Raw genomic sequence first — 20,786 nt, 5'->3', positions numbered from 1 at the left:
AGCTTTTAAAAAAGACACTGGCTGGCTCAGAGAAGCCTGTGACTCTTGATCTCAGGGTTGTGAGTTTGAGGCCCATGATGGGCATAGAGATTACTTAAAAATAAAATCTTTATGGGTGCCCTGGGGGGCTCAATAAGTTAAGCGTCTGCCTTCAGCTCAGGTCATGATCCCGGGATCCTGGGATCCAGTCCCCTGTGGGGCTTCCTGCTCAGCAGGAGCCTGCTTCTCCCTCTCTGCCCACTGGTCTCTCTGCTTGTGCTTTCTCTCTTTCTCTGTCAAATAAATAAATAAAATCTTTAAAAAAAAAAAAAAAGACCCTAAAACACACACACATACACACACAGGAGTTAAAGGACTTACTTAAAAAAAAAAAAAAAATAAGCCACGATATTATTAACTCCAGACTTTGATGAGTATACCTGTTAAGACTTCCTGAGTTAACAACTAAAAGCAGGGCAGCTCCGGGGGCTCAGCGGTTTAGCACCACCTTCAACCCAGGGCATGATCCTGGAGACCTGGGATCGATTCCTGCATCAGGCTCTCTTCATGGAGCCTGCTTCTCCCTCTGCCTGTGTCTCTGCCTCTCTCTCTCTCTCTCTCTGTGTCTCTCATGAATAAATAAATAAAATCTTAAAAAAAAAAAAAAAAAACTAGAATCATAGAAACACAGTAGAACTTCCAAAACAGCAGACAGGGAGAACAGGTAAGCAATACCACAGTCCATATGGCAGCAAAGGAGAGGGAAACAGAAACCATGACCAGGATAAATCCGGGTATGTTAACACTGTTAATGGAAGTGGACTACTTTCTCCAGTTGAAGACAAAGAGAATCAGGCTCTCCAAAGCAGAGTAGGTCTCTGAGTGTGACCTTATGGAACAAAGTCTACGGACCCACCCTGGGCTGTTTTACACAAGGAGAAATAAACTTTTATCTTGTGTGAGTACTGCATTTTACATCTTTCTGTTACAAGACTTTATCTATACCATAACAAATACGGAGGTTAATATTAATATACAGAAGAGAATAGATACCAGAGAATCCAATGCTACCTTAAAAAGGAACAAGGGACGCCTGGGTGGCTCAGTGGTTTGGCGCATGCCTTCGGCCCAGGGTGTGATTCTAAGGTCCTAGGATCGAGCCCTGCATGGAGCTTGCTTCTCCCTCTGCCTATGTCTCGGCCCCTCTCTCTCTCTCTCTCTCTTTCTCTCTCTCTCTCTGTGTCCTTCATGAATAAATAAATAAAATCTTAAAAAAAAAAAAAAAAAAAAGGAAGAAGAAAAAAAGACTCCGGGACCTGCAGCAGTAGGGTCAAGGCTGGGGTAGTCAAAACTGAGACCTCAACAGAGGACTATCAAGAAGCAAACCCTTCTCTTTAAGCGTAGTTGAAAGACATGCTGACCCAACCTGGGGACTTGATATTTTAGCCCTGAATGTTATCTCTTCTGTGAAATTGACTTACCAGGTTGTCTTCATAAAAAGTTACTAAATACTCAAATCATTCAATAGTCATAATTTAGTGCCATATAATTTTAGCAGCTCGAGGCTAATAAAAGAAAGAAATAGCTCAACCTTATTTTTACTCACAATTTGAAATTATATTAAGCCTCTTCTGGTGCTCACATTTTTCCCTGAGAAATAATTTTCCCTTGGAAGCCTCAACTGCAAAGAGGCAACTCTAAATCTTTAAAAGTTTGTTAATAGCAACTGAAGAAGTGTGATCTTTGCTTAATTTTTACTTTTCTTCAAGTAAAATGGGTTAACCAGTTTATAGCTCTTCAAGAACTCTTCATAAGGCTCCAAAAGCTCTACTAAGAGCCAAGGGAGCAGGCAGAGAAGTAGAAAGTAGTAAATTATGTTGTTAGGGCTCACATATTTCTACCAGCATCCTTTTATGAACAATAATGTATCTGCCCTAAAGGGTTGGGGTGGGAAGGGAAAAATGTGGACTCTTCTTTTATGGCTAAGACTCAAAATAAGTTAACAAAGTAAGTTTTTTTTTAATTTTTAAAAGGTTTTATTTATTTATTCATGAAGAGACACAGAGAGAGAGAGAGGCAGAGACAGAGGCAGAGGGGGAAGAGAAGCAGGCTCCATGCAGGGAGCCAGATGTGGGACTCGATCCCAGGTCCCTCGGATCATGACCTGAGCCAAAGGCAGACGTTCAGCCGCTGAGCCACCCAGGCATCCCTGTACATATTCCATTGTATGTCTTTTTCAGTTTATCTTGCTTGGAGTTCATTGAACTTCTTGGATGTGTAGATTCATATCTTTCATCACATTTGGGAAGTTTTGGGCTATTATTTCTTCAAATATTTTCTACTTCCTTTCTCTCTCTGTTCTTTGGGATGCTCATAATGTGTATATTGGTACACTTGATAATGTCTTGTAAGTTCCTTAGACTGTTTATTTTTCTTCATCCTTTTTTCTTTTTTTTTCTTTTTTATTTACAAATTTATTTTTTTTATTGGTGTTCAATTTGCCAACATATAGAATAACACCCAGTGCTCATCCCGTCAAGAGCCCACCTCGGTGCCCGTCACCCAGTCACCCCCGCCCACCGCCCACCTCCCCTTCCATCACCCCTAGTTCGTTTCCCAGAGTGAGGAGTCTTTCATGTTCTGTCTCCCTTTCTGATATTTCCCACTCATTTTTTCTCCTTTCCCCTTTATTTCTTTTCACTGTATTTCATATTCCCCAAATGATTGAGACCATATAATGTTTGTCCTTCTCTGATTGACTTCTTTCACTCAGCATAATACCCTCCAGTTCCATCCACGTCAAAGCAAATGGTGGGTATTTGTCGTTTCTAATGGCTGAGTAATATTCCATTGTATACATATACCACATCTTCTTTATCCATTCATCTTTCGATGGACACCGAGGCTCCTTCCACAGTTTGGCTATTGTGGACATTGCTGCTATAAACATCGGGGTGCAGATGTCCTGGCATTTCATTGCATTTATTATCTTTGGGGTAAATCCCCAGCAGTGCAATTGTTGGGTTGTAGGGCAGATCTATTTTTAACTCTTTGAGGAACCTCCCCACAGTTTTCCAGAGTGGCTGCGCCAGTTCACATTCCCACCAACAGTGCAGGAGGGTTCCCTCCACATCTCCACATCTTCCCCAACAAAATAAGTATATTATACCTTTAGTTAAACCTAATAATACACATCATAGTGCAAAACTCATGTTAACCATTTTAATACTGGACACTTTGTTAGTTAAGTTAGATATATTTAAAGTGGGACCCAGAGAAGTTGGTATTAATAACAGGTTTGATGGCAATCTTTATTTCGTGGCCAGCCTATCTTTAAAACATCCTGATGAACATCTGTCATAACATTCAACAAAAGCTGAAAAACATATTAAATATCACTGGTTACAGAGAACAAATTGATGGCTACCATAGGGGAGGTGGGTGGGAGGGTGGGGAAAATAAATAAAGGGAATTATCTTGATAAGTACTAAGAAATGTATAGAATTTTTAAATCATATTGCACACCTGAAACTAATATAACACTGTATATTAATTATATTTCAATTAAAAATAAGTAAATACATATCACTGAAATCTTCACCAGTCAATATCTGACAGAGCTACACTTGATCCTTTGTATTAGATGGTAGCACAGGGTATCTGTGCTTTATAAAAGGGGTTCACTGGAGATCCCTCAAAAATTCAGTATCCCTCACTACCTAAATGTATTAGATTCCTGAATTCAGATGAAGGAAGCCTAGATGTTATGAGAGACTTGTATCACTCACTACCAATAAAAATTCCCATCCATATTATCCACAGCCTTAGCCAATGAGAGACTGTTGCTGGAAAGAACCTATATCTACTATATCTCATATCTAGAAAACTGTAACACATCCTTTCTAGTTTTTTGGCCATCTAAAACAACCTGCAATTTTAATATTCCTTAAAAACTGAAATTAAAGGCATCAAGAGAAAAACAACATGTTACATTCAAGTGAACTCCCACAAGACTATAAGCAGATTTTTCAGCAGAAACTTTGCAGGCTAAAAGACAGTGGCACAATATATTCAAAGTGCTGAAAAGAAAAACCTCCCACTAAGAATACCCTATCCAGCAAAGTTATCATTCAGAAGTGAAAGAGAGATAAAGAGTTTTCCAGATGAGTGAAAACTAAAGGAGTTCATCACCACTACACCAGCCTAAAGGGAAAGGGAAAGGTATACTTAGTAACAAGAAAACGTAAAATAATAAATCTCACTGGGAAGGTAAATAAATAGTAAAGACAGTGGATTAATCATTTATAAAGTTAGTATGAAGGTTAAAAGACAAAAGTAGGGGCCTCTATGTGGCTCAGTTGGTTAAGCGGCCAACTTTTGGTTTTGGTTCAGGTCATGATCTCATGGTTTGTCAGATAAAGCCCCTCATCAGGCTCCAAACAAAGTGGGTATCTGCTTGAAGTTTCTCTCCCTCTGCCCTTTCCCCAACTCACATGTGTACTCGTGCTCTCTCTCTCTCATAACTAAATAAATCTTTAAAAAATAAAAGACAAGAGTAGTAAAAATACCTTTGATTACAAAAATTAATTGAGGAATACATGTGGAAAATGTGACATCAAAAAAAAGCATGGATGCCTGGGTGGCTCAGAGGTTGAGCGTCTACCTTTGGCCCAAGGTGTGATCCTGGAGTCCTGAGATCAAGTCCCACATCGGGCTCCGTGCATGGAGCCTGCTTCTCCCTTTGCCTATATCTCTGCCTCTGTCTGTGTCTCTCATAAATAAATAAATAAATAAAATCTTAAAAAAAGAAAGGCATGGCAAAGATGGTAAAAACATTGAGCTTTACAATGGTTTCAAACAAGTTGTTATCAACCTAAAATCAACTGTTATATACAAACTGTTATATATATGCCTCCTGGAAACCACAAAACAAAAACCTATAATGAATACACAAAAGACAGAAGTATATCACTAAAGAAATTAAGAGAAGAAAAAAAGAGAAACTACAAAAACAGTGAACAATTAAGAAAATGGCAATAGATACATACCTATCAATTATTTTAAGTGCAAGTGGACTAAATTCTCCAATCAAAAGACAGAGTGGCTGAATAAATTAAAAAATGAGCCCCATCTATATGCTGCCTCCAAGAAATTCACCTTAAACAGACACACAAAGACTGAAAGTGAAAGGATTGAAAGATTTTTCTTTTTTTTTTTTTTGAAAGATTTTTCCATACCAATGAAAACCAAAAGAAAGCTGGAGCAGCTATACCTTCATCAGATAAAATAGACTTTAAAAGAAAGATTGTAAAAAAAAAAAATAAATAAAAAATAAAAGAAAGATTGTAATAAGAGACAAAGAAGGTCAATACATAATGATAAAGGGGTAAATCCAACAATATTTATAAATATTTATGCACATAACATAGGAGTACCTAATATATAAAGCAAATATTAGTAGAGTTGAAGAGAAAAATAGACACCAGTATAATAAGAGTAGGGGTTTTTAAAAATTCCACTTACATCAATGGATAGAGCATTCAGACAGAAAATCAACAGGAAACATTAGCCCTAAATAACATGTTAGACAGAGGGACTAACAGATATACTCAGAATATTCCTCTCAAATGCACATAGAATATTTTTCCAGGATAGATGATATGTTAGGCCACAAAGTCTTAAAAAAGATGGAAAATTTACAAATATGTGGAAATTAAACAACACACTACTGACCAACCAATGAGTCAAAGGAGAAATTTTAAAAAGTTTTAATCTTCAAATGAATAAAAAAGGAACTACAACACACCAAAATTTGTGAAATGCAGCAAAGCACTTCTAAGAGGAAAGTTCACAGTGATAAATGCCTACAAACAAGAAAAAAGAAAAGCCTCAAATAAACAATCTAACTTTATGCCTCAAGGAACTAGAAAAAGAATGAAGCCCAAAGTTAGTAAGGCTTTTCTTGAAGCAGAAATAAATGCAATAGAGACTAAAAAGACAATAAAAAGGACCAATGAAACTAAGAGCTGGTTCCTTGAAAAGATCAACAAAATTGATAAAACTTTAGCTAGACTCACTAGGGGATAAAAAAGACTCATAAATTAAATCAGAAATGAAAGAGGAGGGGATCCCTGGGTGGCTTGGGGATCCCTGGGTGGCTCAGCGGTTTAGCGCCTTGGCCCAGGGCGCAATCCTGGTGTCCTGGGATCGAGTCCTGCGTTGGGCTCCCGGCATGGCATGGAGCCTGCTTCTCCTTCTGCCTGTGTCTCTGCCTTTCTCTCTCTCTGTGTGTCTCAATAAATAAAATCTTCAAAAAAAAAAAAAAAAGAAAAGAAATGAAAGAGGAAATGTTACAACTAATGCCACAGAAATACAGAGGACCATAAAAGACTGCTATGAACAATTATATGCCAACAAAATGGACAACCTACAAAAGTGGATAAATTTCTAGAAGCCAGGGCACCTGGGTAGCTCAGTGGTTGAGTGTCTGCCTTTGGCTCAGGTCGTGATCCTGAAGTCCTGGGATCGAGTCCTGCATCAGGTTCCCTGCAGGAAGGAGCTTCTCCCTCTACCTATGTCTCTGCCTCTCTCTGTGTGTCTTTCATGAATAAATAAAATTAAAAAAGAATTTCTAGAAACCTACAAACTATTATGACTAAATCATGATGAAACAAAATCAGAACAGGCAGATTAGTAGTAAGGAGATTGAATCCATAATCAAAACCCCAACAAAGGAAAAGGCCAAGACCATATGGTTTCACTTATAAATTCTACCCAACATTCAAAGAATTAATACCAATCTTTCTTAAACTCTTCCAAAAAATAGAAGACGCAGGAAATCCTCCAAACTCCTTTTATGAGACTAGCACTTCCCTGATACCGAACTAGACAAGGATGCTACAAGAAAAGCAAATTACAGACCACTATTCCTGATGAACATAGATGCAAAAATCCTCAAGAAAATATTAGCAAACCAAATCCAACAATACATTAAAAGAATCATATACCATAATTAAGTGGGATTTTTTTCCCAGGGATGCAAGGATAGTTCAACATCCACAAATCAATGTACTATATCATATTAACAAAATGAAAGCTAAAAGTTACATGATTTCAATATATGCAGAGAAAGTAACTGACAAAATTCAACAGCAATTATGATAAAAACTCTCAACAGAGTAGTTACAGAGGGAACATACCTCAACATAAAAAGGGCCACATGTGATAAGCCCACAGCTAACATACTCAACAGTGAAAAGCTAAGAACATTTCCTCTAAGATCAGGAACAAAACAAGGATATCCCACTCTTACCACTTTTATTTAACATAGTATTGGAAGTCCTAGACAAGAAGAAAAAATAAAAGGCATCCAACTTGGAAAGAAAAAAGTAGGGATCCCTGGGTGGCGCAGCGGTTTGGTGCCTGCCTTTGGCCCAGGGCGCGATCCTGGAGACCCGGGATCGAATCCCACATTGGGCTCCCGGTGCATGGAGCCTGCTTCTCCCTCTGCCTGTGTCTCTGCCTCTCTCTCTCTCACTCTGTGACTATCATAAATAAATAAAAATTAAAAAAAAAAAAAAGTAAAACTGTCACTAACTGCAGATGATATATTATATATAGAAAACCCTAATATAAAAAAGACCCATTAGAATAGATGAATTCATTAAAGTTGGAGGATATAAAATCAATATTCAAAAATATGTTGCATTTTTATTTGCTGATAATGAACTACTAGAAATAGAAATAAAAAATAATCCCATTTACAATTGCATCAAAAAGAATGAAACACCTAGGAATAAATTTAACCAAGGAGGTGTATTGAAAACTACTAAGACATTAATGAAAGAAATTGAAGACATAAATAAATGGAAAGATACTCTGTGCTCATAGATTAGAAGAATCAATATTGCTAAGATGTCCATACTACCCAAAGCAAGCTAGATTCAGTGTAATCCCTATCAAAATTCCAATGGGATTTTTCAAAGAAATAGAACAAATAATCCTAAAATTTGTATGGAATCACAAAAAAACTTGAATAATCAAAGCAAACTTGACAAAGACCAAAGCTGAAGGCATCACACTCCCTGATTTCAAACTGTATTATAAAGCTCAGTAATCAAAGCAGTATGGTACTGCCATAAAAACAGACACACAGATGATGGAGCATAAGAGAAACCCATGTATATATAGTTGATTAACTTGCAACAAAGGAGCCAAGAATATACAGTTAAGAAAAGAACAGCTTCTTCAATGAATGGTGTTCAGAAAACTGAAGAACTAAATGTGAAAGAATGAAACTCGACCACTATCTTATATCACACACAAAAATTAACTCAAAATGGGGACTTCTGGGTGGCTCACTTGGTTTAGCGTCCAATATTTGATTTCAGCACAGGTCATGATCTCGGCATCAGGTCCAGCAGGAAGCCTGCCTGGGATTCTTTCTCTGCTTCTCCATTTGTCCCTGCCCATCTCTTCTCAAGTATTTGCATGCATATTCTCTCTCTCAAATAAATAAACCTTTTTTAAAAATCAATTCAAAATGGATAAAATACTTGAATGTAAAACTTGAAACCATAGAACTCCTAGAAGAAAATACAGGTGGTTAACTCCTTGACATAGGCCTTAGTGATGATTTTTTAATCTGACACCAAAAGCAAAAACAAAAATAAGTGGGCTACATCATACTAAAATGCTTTTGCACAGCAAAGAAAACCATCAACAAAATGAAAAGACAACCTATTAACTGGGAGAAAATATTTGTAAATCATGTATCTATCTGATAAACGACTACTTTCCAGCATATATAAAGAACCCTTACAAGCCAATAGCAAAAAACAATCTAATTTAAAAATGAGCAGAGGATCTGAATGGACATTTTTCCAGAGGACATACAGATGGCCAGCCAACAGATACATGAAAAGATGGTTCAACATCACTTATCATCAGGGAAATGCAAATCAAAACTACAATGAGATATCACATCACACCTGGGAAAATGGCTAAAAGAAAAAAGAAAAGAAATAACAAGTGTTGATGAGCATGTGGGGCAAAGGGAACCCTTGTACACTGGTGATAGGAATGTAAATTGGTGCAGCACTATGGAAAACAGTATGGAGTTTCCTCAAAAATTTAAAAATAGAACTACCAAGTGATCCAGCAATTCCACTTCTAGGCATTTATCTTAAGAAAACAAAAACACTAACTTGAAAAGATAACTTGCACCCCCATGTTCATCGCAGCATTATTTACAATAGCCAAGATATGGAATCATTCTAAGCGTCTGTCAGCAGATAAATGGATAAAGAAATTGTGACATATATATATATATTTTTAAAGATTTTATTTATTTATTCATAGACACAGAGAGAGGCAGAGACACAGGCAGAAGGAGAGGGAGAATCAGGCTCCATGCAGGGAGCCTGACGTGGGACTCAATCCCAGGTCTCCAGGATCACACCCCAGGCTGCAGGTGGCACCAAACCGCTGCACCACCAGGGCTGCCCTGTGACATATATTTACATGATGGAATATTACTTAACCATAAGAAAAGAATGAAATATTGATGTATTCGACAACATGGATGGACTTTAAGGACACCATCCTAAGTGAAGTAAGTCAGATCAAGAAAGACAATACCATACGATCTCTCTTATACATAGAATCTAAAAAACAAACAAAAACAAGCTCAGAGAACAAATGGTGGTTGCCAGAGGCAGGTGGTGGGAGGTTAAAGAAATGGGTAAAGGAGACAAAATGTTAAAAGGAAAAAAAATATGTATAGTGCATTACTGACCAGCAAAAAAACAAAACAAAGAGTCTACACTGGGCGGGGGACTGCTTTCATCCTATCACCCTTGCTCATAATTTTTCGATGCCTCCCCACTGCCTACAGGAGAAAATCTAAAGTCTATAACCTAGTACTTCAGTCTTTTACAATTTAATATAGTAGGAAAAACACTAGGCAATAAAGATTATATAAGTACTATGTATTAGCTCATATTTTGCCCTGGACTTACAGATAAGTAACTGAATCTGACAGCTAAAAAGAATCAATCTTAAATGAGCATATCACCACCTACATACAGTACCTGACCTCAGGGTTCCTTTATGGTCTAAATAAGAATAAATGTGAAAGCCCACTAAAAATTATCAATCATTCTACAAATACAAACTGTTGGTTTTAGTATCCAGTATTACCACCGAGACAAAAAACAAAACAAAACAAAACAAAACAACAACAAAAAACTATTTATCGCACCAGAATTTCTCAGGATACAAAGAGAACCCATCAGGCTTGGGTACACAACCAAACTGGGACTTTCAAAGTGAACCAGTTGGTTATTTAAAAGATCAGGTTGTAAAAAATAAATAAATAAATAAAAAATAAAATAAAAGATCAGGTCGTAAAGCTAAGAAACCAGCTATCCTCACCTCTTTTATCCTTTATAATCTGATACATGGCCCACTACCTTATGAATAGGGTACAGATACAAAGAGGCGTTCCGTACGTATTTGCTCAATGACTAAGTCCCTAAAATACACTTGGGTGATGATGAAAAGGATGACATACATAAAAAGGTGTACTCCTCCCAGGTGTCAAGGTCAGATGCTTCCAACGATCAGTACCACCTTTTAAAACATTCTAAGAAAATTACGTGGTAAAACAATGAAAGAAGTTACAAAGGAAAAAACTTTCCTTGAGTTTGTCCAGAGAAATTCAGGTCCTGATGGTAACACATATTCCCTAAGAAATAGGGGCTTAAAAAAAAAAAAAAAAAAAGAAATAGGGGCTTTAGGGACGCCTGGATGGCTCAGTGGTTGAGCGTCTGTCTTCGGCTCAGGGCATAATCCTGTGGTCCTGGGATCAAGTCCCGCATCCGGCTCCCTAAGAGGAGCCTGCTTCTCTCTCTGCCTGTGTCTCTGCCTCCCTCTTTGGGTCTCTCATGAACCAATAAATAAAATCTTTAAAAAAAAAAAAAAAGAAAGAAAGAAAGAACAGAAAAAGAAACAGGGGCTTTAGCCTAAGGATTAGCAAGCATTATCATTGTCTTCTTTCTCCCACAAAGAGCCTCAGATTCTCAGGGAAATTACTCATCCCTGCGCTCTCAAACTGGTGTTTTGAGCAAACCCCCAGCTTACATTCCTTTTTAATCAATAGGTCAAGGCCAGGACAATATCCCAGACCCAAATTTACCTGACTATTTTAGTCACATATTCCTGGTCTGTTTGGTTCAGGGGTGGACAGATAGCTTAAATTTATCAAATCAGAATGAATTTTGGGATTTAGAGCTTAAGCAATGGCTTGCAAAAGAGGGTAAACAGAGAAGGAAGGGATGGGAGGGGGAAAGATGTGGCAGAAACTATGGTGCTGCTGAAGCCAACTGAAGTTGGCCTGAAACACGCAGGACATGAAGTACACAGCTTCCCTAGGCTAGAGCCAAAGTCTTTAGAAGCAGGCTAACAAGTTCATATTTGTGTCTGAGAAAAAAACTTCCAGGAGCTGCATCTGTAAGAGACTTTAAAAAAAGGGGAATTGTTAATGGCAAGGCTAGCTAGAAGCAAAAAGACTACTATAATAGCCAAGAGAGTGCTAACAGGAGCCTATTAAGGAAAATGATAGCAAGAAGAAAGGACAGAAAAAGGAGGTAACCAGGAGGCAGAACAAAAATCAGTAAGACTTGGACATGGAATTAAGGAAGAGAAACAGGTACATGGCGAGGAGTCTAGATAGATGGGGAGAGAGAGACTAGACTACAGGTGAACTTGGGAAGGAAGTTAATGGATTCAGGTTTAGAACAGGAAGTTTTAATGAAGAAAGAGTAAAACCCCAGAAGACTCCATAGCAATCAGCCTGCTTCAAGTACTTCTTTTTTATTATGATCCCTCTGGAAACCAGGCCAAGTCAGTTTTCATTCTCTGTGAAGATGGATAATTACCTTGTCTCTCTGAAAACATTTATAGTTATTAAAGGTTATGTAATAATTTGACTTCTTTTTAGGGTAAGCGATGAAGCTGATTATTAAAATAAAAGCAAACCTCTACCTCACACTATAACACAGAAATTAATTACAGGTGGATCATAAATGTAAATATAAAAACTAAAGCCACAAAGCTTTGGAAGAAAATATAAGAGACTATCTTCACAATCTGGGGGTAGGCAAAGGTTTCTTAGATTATGCAAAGTACTAAACATAAAAGAAAACATTGACAAATTGAACTTAATATTAAAAATTTCTGTTCATCGGGGAGCCTGGGTAGCTCAGTCAGTTAAGCATCTGCCTTTGGCTCAGGTGGTGATCCTAGGGTCCACCCTGGGATTGAGCCCCATGCTTCTCCCTCTCCCTCTGCTCACCCCATACTCTCTCTCACTCTTTCTCAAAACAACAAAAAACTTCTGTTCATCAAAATATGCCATAAGAAAGTGGGTAGATGGCCATACGCTGGGAAAAAACATTCACAAAATGGATCTTTAACAAAAGGCCAGAATCCAAAATATATAAACAGATCTTATAAATCATTAAGAAAAAAAAGATAAAACCCAATTTTAAAATGGGCAATGACTAGCACATCACAAAGGAAGACAGAGCCATGAGCAAGATAAACTTCCACATCATTAGTTATTTGGGAAATTTAAAGCTACCATACCATACCACCAAAATTGCTAAAATTAAAATGACTGACCATACCAAATGTTGACAAGGATGTGGTACAACTGGAACCTCGTATATCACTGGTTGGAGTATAAAATGGCAGAACCACTTTGGAAAATTGTTTCTTATAAAGTTAAATGGACTTTTAACCAATAACCAACAATTCTACTGCCAGGTATTTACTCTAGAGAAATAAAAACATATATCCACAAAAAGTCTTGTGCAAGAATGTTCAGAGCAGCTTTATCCATAATAGCCCCAAACTGGAAACAACCAAATATCCATCATCTGGTGAAAGATTAATAAATTGTGATTTATTCATACAATAAAATAATACTCAGCAATATAAAGCATCAATCAAGCTTTTGATATACCCCAATTAACATGAATGAATTTAAAGGACGTTAATGCTAAGTGAAAGAAATCAGATACAAAAGAATACATACAGTACAATTCCATTTATAAGAACAGGTAAAACTCTCCTTTAGGGTGACAGTAAAGGGGTGGCAGGAATAAACTGGGAAGAGGCACAAGGGAACTTTCTGGGGTTTTGGAAACGTTTTCTAGGCACATGGGTTACATACGGTGTATGCATTTGTCAACTCAATGTACACTTCTGTGGATTTCCCCATATATAAATTATGCCTCATTAAAAGGAAAAAATAAACAACAAATGATCTCTAATATAAATACCTGAAATCAATATGCTTTATTACTGGACCATAGGAAACCTCTGTTATTCTAAGGCAAAACCAAAACATATCCACAACTTTTAAAAGATAAAAATAAATGGAAATGGGGCCAAGTAAAACATCACCCTGATCACAAACCAACCATAGGACTGTATGTAAATCATCTACGCTCTCTTGGCCTCTATTTTCTCAACTCTAAAACAGGAGTAAGAAAATCTACCTTACCAGGAATGTGTAAAAATTTAGTATATGCAAAGCATCTAGTTTAATACCTGGCATACAGGGCCTTAGTAAATGGTAGTGGTAGGAAACAGCAATCAGAAAATGCATCAAAGGGGATCCCTGGGTGGCTCAGGGGTTCAGCGCCTGCCTTGGGCCCAGGGCATGATCCTGGAGTCCCAGGATCAAGTCCCACGTTGGGCTCCCTGCGTGGCGCCTGCTTCTCCCTCTGCCTGTGTCTCTGCCTCTCTCTCTTTCTCTGTGTCTCTCAAGAATAAATAAATAAAATTTTTTTAAAAATTAATAAATAATTGCCTATTATACCAAATAGGTAAAGTGGATCTTTTTTATGCATTTTTTAAAAGATTTTATTTATTTATTCATGAGAGACACAGAGAAAGAGAGAGAGGCAGAGACACAGGCAGAGGGAGAAGCAGGTGCCACGCAGGGAGCCCGATGCGGGACTCGATCCCAGAACCCAGGGATCGCACTCTGAGCTGAAGGCAGATGCTTAACTGCTGAGCCACTTAGGCATCCCCAATTATTTATTAATTTAAGGAAGAGAGTTTCCAGTGAACTTTTGTTTGAATACCTACCCACAGTTGTATCCTTTTTTCATGCAAACTCTCCCCCTGTCTGATAACTGACCCTACTCTATCCAGATGGCTAGTGGAGTGAGATGGAGAGGTGCCTTGCTCTTCAGCCACCCTGCTCCCTCATCTTAAAAATGTTCATATAAAATAAAGTTTTGGATAACCAAATTGTATTTAATGGTATGAGGTAAACTCACAAGTCTAAATTGTTTTATGAAATGCAAAAGACTTCCTATGAAGGTATCAGTACTAAAGCCAGATTTCCCATTTATTAGGCTTACCTAACATAGCATTCTTACATCTCTAGAAAGCTTTCTAATTATCTTTCAAAAGGCCATGCTGTTTCCAACGTTAAAACATGCACAGCAATAACTACTTTCCACAAAGAGCATGTTCAAGCAGTAGACAAAGCATGAAGAATACTCTCCTTTTATTACACCAATAGTGTCTGATGGGATTAAAGCCAACTACAGGGCTCAAGTAGATTTAGATTTATCTTATCTGTAGATGGTGTAGTACATTTGCCTAATGCAGCGCCCTAGATTTTACAAATTACATTTACTGGTGTACTTGCAAGTCTGCAGATTTGAACATTTCCAAGGAGGACACAAGACATTTAGATAAAATAGTCTGTCTTGACCATCAATAAAAGCCCTATTTTGAGGCCACCTACTATCCTTTTGCTGTAATTTAAAATTTCTGTAAAGCATTTCTTGGCTTATAGCAGTCAGTGTTGAGCCAAGATGCTGATGTTCTATCTGCATTCAGACTGCACAAAAAGAATCCCACAAACCAAAGATCTGTTTGAAAGCTTTTAAGCCAAAAATGTCTATTGTGTGGCCTGTGATAGGATAGGCACCGACTAAAGGAAACTTGAAACTATAAATAGCTCAGAGAACACCATATGCTTGGGGGGAAAATGTCTTGCTTAAAATGGCACAATGACACAAATCGACAATGTCCACAGAATATCGAAAAGGTGAATATGAACCAACAAAAAAATTCTGATAGCTAAGATGAATTTATTCTCACTAAAAAGTTCAATATACCACCTTGATGCAGCGGTATGCACTGCACAGTGGCTCGGGTCTAACTCTCCATCATGATGGCACAAAACCCGAAATGCAGAGGAATCCGACCCTGCTGGTGTGGTCCAGGGGCGCCAACAATCAACCTGGGGCACTCACAGGGCCAGAAAGGCCAGAAAGACTCCCATGAGGTTTCCTCACTGCCCCTAATAGTCACTGCTCCCCCATACAAACAAGTTCTTAAAAAGCTCCAACCTAAAAAAAAGGGAAAAAATCAGATTTGCTGGCGGTGTCCGCTAAGAAAGGTACAGGGATCACCTGTCAAAGGGCAGGGAAGGTGAGTCGGTGTAAAGGGCTTCCCGGGGCCGACCGCACGCAGGCCGCGCACGCCAAGCCCGTCTGGGTCAGGGCTCTCCGCCGGGCAGCCGCGCCGGGAACCCCGCCAACCACTCCCTCTCCCGGACGCCGAGGTGCGCAGCGGGCGGGGGGAGTGGGCTGCGAGCTGTCACCCCACGACCCTGCCGAGGCCCGTCCAGGCACTAAGCCCGACGGGCGGGGAGAAGAAGCAAAGGGCCGGAAAACACGTGGCGCGCAGCTCCGGCGCTGCTCCCGCGCCACCAGGTGCGCTTGCCCGGGAGGCGGCGGCCTCGGGCGCGGCCCCAGCCCGCACCGCCGCCCCGACTCCGGGCCCGAAAGGACCCCTCCCCAGGTTGGCCGAGCCGGGGCTGGCGACCAGGCTCGCGCAGAAATTAAGTTTCAAATAATACGACTTTAGACGGATTAGCACCGGCGTCGCCCCACCTCCAGGCCGCACTTGGGAGAGCGGCGCAGGGGCGCGCAACGGGCGCGCGGCCCGGGGTCCCGGGGGGCAGGGGGGCCGGGGGCCGGGGGGCCGGGGGCCGGGGGGCAGGGGGGCCGGGGGCCGGGGGCCGGGGTCCCGGGGTCCCGGGCCGGGAGGCTCGCGGCGCCGCGGCCTCCTCCCCCGCAGGTCGCCCCCCGCGCGTCGCCGCGCTCACCAGGTACCAGACGCCCAACAGGATGGTGCCGGTGCGGACATGGCAGCACAGGCAGCAGCTGCTGGAGTAGAACCGCGTCCAGGGCGCGACCGTCTTCATCGCTCCCGCGGCGAGCGCTCCGTGGCGCGAGCGCGCGCCCAAGTTTGCAGGAGTGTCGGGCGCGTCGCTCGGGGCTGGTCGCGCGGCGGTCGCGGGCTCCCCCGCCGCTCGCTGGGCCCGCTCGCCCGCTCGCCGGTGGCCTGTGCTCCGCGCCTCAGCCCAGCCCTCCGAGCGGCTGCTGCGGCCGGACCCCGCGCTGCGAAGGCGGCGGGAGGAGGAGCGGGAGCGGGACGGGGGGCGGGGGGCGGGGGCGGGGGCGGGGGCGGGGCAGGCCACGTGACCCGCGCCGGGGCCAGTGATGTCACCGCGGGTTCCAGCGGCTGCGGGGCGCCGCCGGCCCGGGGAGGTAAATCAATCATCCTGCGTCCCCGCGGCGGTCCGGGAGCAGAGCCACGGGGGAGTTCCGGGCCTCCTCTTTCATGTGGCCATTTGTGTTACTCTGTCACTTTTACAGTCTACTTGGTTGCGGTTTCTCCCCTTCCACTTCTGGGTTGCAGATAATCTGTAGATGCAAATGTTATCTTGCAAACTGGAAGGGGGGAAAACTGCAGGGTGTGATTCCGGTCAACAGCAGTACTTTGAACCGCTCCCGGGGCCCAGAGCAATTTGTCTCCACTTCCCGGCTCAATTACTGTGGTAACAACCTTTTTCCCAGAAAATAGGATATGTGTCAAGGACATCCTCACTGTGCTTCGGTAGCATTTTTAATCATGGCTGCAGCTTGAAAGAAACAATCATCAAGCCAATTACTGCCACAAGGTCTCCGAAGGACACATCATAGAGCGTTAAGAGGTACTGAAAGATAGGACTCCAGTTTGGGCTTATTTCCTCCCATTTGTTGTTTTGTCTCAAAGCACCCTTGTCCTGGGTTAGCCTGTAAGCACCGTTTAAGCCAAGCATCTCAGATGAGTGAGATTATTAGTGCATGGCAAGGTTTCATTTCAGACTTGGAGCAAGAGAAAATTTGGTGGAGTTTAAGTTTCTTTAAAAAAAAATTTTTTTTTTATTTGTTTATTTGAGAGAGAGAGGCAGAGACACAGGCACAGGGAGAAGCAGGCTCCCTGAGGGGATCCTGATGCAGAACTTAATCCCAGGACCCTGGGATCACGACCTGAGCCAAAGGCAGATGCTCAATCACTGAGCCACCCAGGTGCCCCAGAGTTTAAATTTCTTAAGTTCAGGTTATATAGAAGGGAAGGAAAATGTTAGATGAGGTTGTTTAAGTGCAGGACTAGTTAGTTTTACAAGGCTGTAAAGCTGTCACATTCTTAGTATGTAGCTTAAACCTGGATCCAAAGGGACTGTAGAGTCATCCCCAGAGATGTCAGATGTCTTTAATTGGAAATAATAACACCATTGTAGGAGATAATGAGAAAGAAGGAAGAGATCAGTTTTTGTTTTGTTTTCTTACTACAAATTTCTGTTTCCTCTCACACATGAGATAACTTTCGCTCTGGGGTCTTCCATTTAATGTTTAGTTATACCCATAGTTACTTTTAAACTGCTATGGGACAAGCTGGAGTGCTCTGAGCGGGAATGGAAATAATCAGGATGGGGAGTGCTACTTTCCAAATTCAAACTGCCAACATGTTCCTCTAGTCACCTCCAGCTTTCCTCTTCCCACCAGGATTTCAAATTCATTAGGCAAATGATTCATTGATTAAAGGAAATTTTATATTTTATAAAGCTTGTTCAAGATCTGAATTTGCAGACCCTTGCCAAATTGTTCTAGATAGGAAGAGAGATAGAGAGGAGAGAAAACCTGGCTGGAGAAAGGAGATAAGGAGAGAAACAACATATCTGCAAGCAAAGTTATGAAATAAAACTTAATGTCAGTGTCTCTGAAGTTGTATTTATTCAGATGTGAGAAGACCTGGAGGGATTGGCAAAAACAAACAAAATCCAAAAAAACAAAAACCCCAGAAGCTTCCCAAGGAAGTTAGTCACAGCTGGGTTGTTCATTCTCAAACAGTGGCATATTTACCTGGAATACTGACTGCAGTCGTAGTTCTTTAGACAGATCACCTTGTTCTTATCCCTAGGCGCCTCAGCTTCTGAGGCCACATATGCTCTTTGTCTGCTTGAGCAAAGAAATGGCCTCTACCCTGGTCAGGTTGCCCTGCATGTCACCCACCTCTCCTCTCCCATTCATCTCTGTCTCCATGGTGCCTTTGTTACTGAGATGGGGAAACTGTAGGGACTCCCATTTACTCATGCTCCACATTTCACCTTGAATCTGAGTAAACCAAAGAAGCTATGTTCCCACCGAGAGGGGGAAGCAAGAAAAGTTCATCATTCTCTGCCTTTCATCCTAGGCCCCCAAATACCTGATAACATCTAAAAAGAACCAGATCCCAAACAAGTTGCAGGACATTTACTTCAAACAAACCTCCTCTAACACTGGCATCCATACCATCCTCCTTCGGCGATTTATGAACTAATATCTATGGTTTACTTGGCACACCTTTGATACAACCCAACCCTGGATTCCTAAAGGAACACATACCCTGGACCCCTTTCCAATATAAACTCCTAACCCCAAGTGACAGGGAGGCTCACCTCTCCTTTTCCGAGTCCTCCAGACACTGCCATACTTTAGCACCTACGCTATTCAGTAAACTCTGCTCTCACTCCCTTCTGGCTCACAGTTGATTTCCATCCTTGGCAAAGCCAAGGACCATCTTAGCTGGTTGTGCCATTAACATTACCAAATGTTAAAGCCTTCTTACATTTAGGACTTCAGGCCTTGCAACCTCTTCATCAGCCAGGTCCCTTCCCTTGCCTTGTTGTACTTCCCATTTTTCTCTCCCTAAATCTTCCCCTGGCCGGTATTTTCCAGTGAATTGAAGAAAATTTTTCTTTCCATTAGATAAAACCACTCTCCTTCTTTTTTCAAATATACGAATTATATTGCAAATCTATCTGTTAGTGATCCAAGATAACCAAGGTCAGTTTGAGTGGCGACTATGTGTAGGAAATAACATAAAGGCTGCAAAGATGAGAACATTCTGCTCCTGCTCCCAAAGTTGACCGTGTCATCCAGTAGGCAAGTCACCATGACACTAGTCGGAATGTGTGCTGAATATCCCTACAGGTAAAAACAAAATGAAATGGGAAAGCAGAGAGGGATCAATTATATAACAACTGTGGGGAGGTTAGCATTTCAGTTGGGCCTTGAAAGGGTGAGTAGAACATAGACCAGGAAGATAGACATAGGGGAAGGAAGAAATATTTGATGCAGGACTTGCATAGGGCCAGACACTCTTTGGAGGTAGGGAAGGTCTCACCAGAGCTACCTCTATGACCTGGGTAAGGGTCTGTCCCATGAGAAACCTCAAGACCCCACTCAAAGACTGAGAAATTCAAAGAGCTACTACCGTCTACTATCCTGGAAAGGAAAAAGGGAAACAATGGCTGCCCTGGATGCATGGGAAAACGATTCCACATGCCTATGGCAGAGGGTGCTGTTGAATATCTTCTTCAATGATTTAAGAACATCTCAGTCCCTGGTGGTACAAAAGAAAAACTATAGGTCTCTCATGCACTCTCCAAAGAAAGTGGGGATCTGTTCATTCATGCAGTCATGAATCTGGTGAATGAAAACTTTCCTGGTACCTCCTTGGAGCTGAGTATGGCTGTCAGTTCAGAGAACATGAAATAGTTTCTATCTATAGAGATCTCACAACTTAAAGGGGGAAACAGAAAGATAAACAGAAAGTAACAATAGCAAGATAAATGCTACCGTATGTTTAGCCCCACATCTTGGTTCAGGGAAGATCAGGGAAGTGACATCTAGACTCATACCTGTGGGGTAAGTTGGAGTTGGCTAGGGAGAGAATCAGAGGACCACCTCAGACAGGATGGGAGCAGGACATGCATGGGCCTAGCATCTGGCAAGCTCACAAGTTTAGGAACAGCAAGTAGTATGATAGCTGAGAGGTAACATTTGAAAGGAAGGGGAGCAGAGTAGAGAAGATGGACTAAGGAAGTTTTAGGGGCATCTGTATAGGTGAGGGAGGTAACAGAAGATGAAAGCCTTAACGCCTTTCATGCCATGTTGCACTGAGAGGTTTGGAGCAAATTTCCTAAGGAAAATGCGGAGTTTCTGAACAAAATATTAAACCCATATGCATCAATGATCAATTAATGTCACAAGCTTCAGCACATAAAATGAGTCAGGACTGGCTATATTATTTGTGGGGTCCAGTGCAACAATGAGAATAGGGGTTGCTCTCGTTTAAAAGTATTAAGCAGGGGATCCCTGGGTGGCTCAGCGGTTTGGCACCTGCCTTTGGCCCAGGGCGCGATCCTGGAGTCCCGAGATCAAGTCCCGTGTCGGGTTCCCGGCATGGAGCCTGCTTCTCCCTCCTCCTGTGTCTCTGCCTCTCTCTCTCTCTCTCTCTGTCTATCATGAATAAATAAATAAATCTTTAAAAAATAAAAATAAAAGTATTAAGCATTCCAAGATGGCAACATTAAACTATGTGTGGGCTGTTCCTAGCAGGAG

The 20,786-nt window shown here is 41.2% G+C and overlaps 1 protein-coding gene across 13 annotated transcripts in view; it reads right to left on the bottom strand.

Annotated features, from left to right (window-relative positions):
• Window positions 1-16,443, bottom strand: part of LAPTM4B (lysosomal protein transmembrane 4 beta) — a 91,606-nt gene extending 75,163 nt beyond the window's left edge. For all 13 annotated transcript variants that reach the window (XR_013351395.1, XR_013351396.1, XM_077846677.1 and 10 more), the window contains exon 1: window positions 16,181-16,443. Coding sequence is in view for 10 of the 13 variants with exons in the window: in XM_077846677.1 (XP_077702803.1) it covers window positions 16,181-16,279 (99 nt within the window). In the remaining 3 variants the exon portion in view is untranslated. The remainder of the gene's footprint in view (window positions 1-16,180) is intronic.
• Between the last annotated feature and the right edge of the window lie 4,343 nt (window positions 16,444-20,786).

Source organism: Canis aureus, chromosome 14, assembly GCF_053574225.1.
Source record: "Canis aureus isolate CA01 chromosome 14, VMU_Caureus_v.1.0, whole genome shotgun sequence".
NCBI lineage: Eukaryota > Metazoa > Chordata > Mammalia > Carnivora > Canidae > Canis > Canis aureus.
Note: the sequence above shows the minus strand (reverse complement) of the source record. Positions and strands in the feature narration are given on the sequence as shown.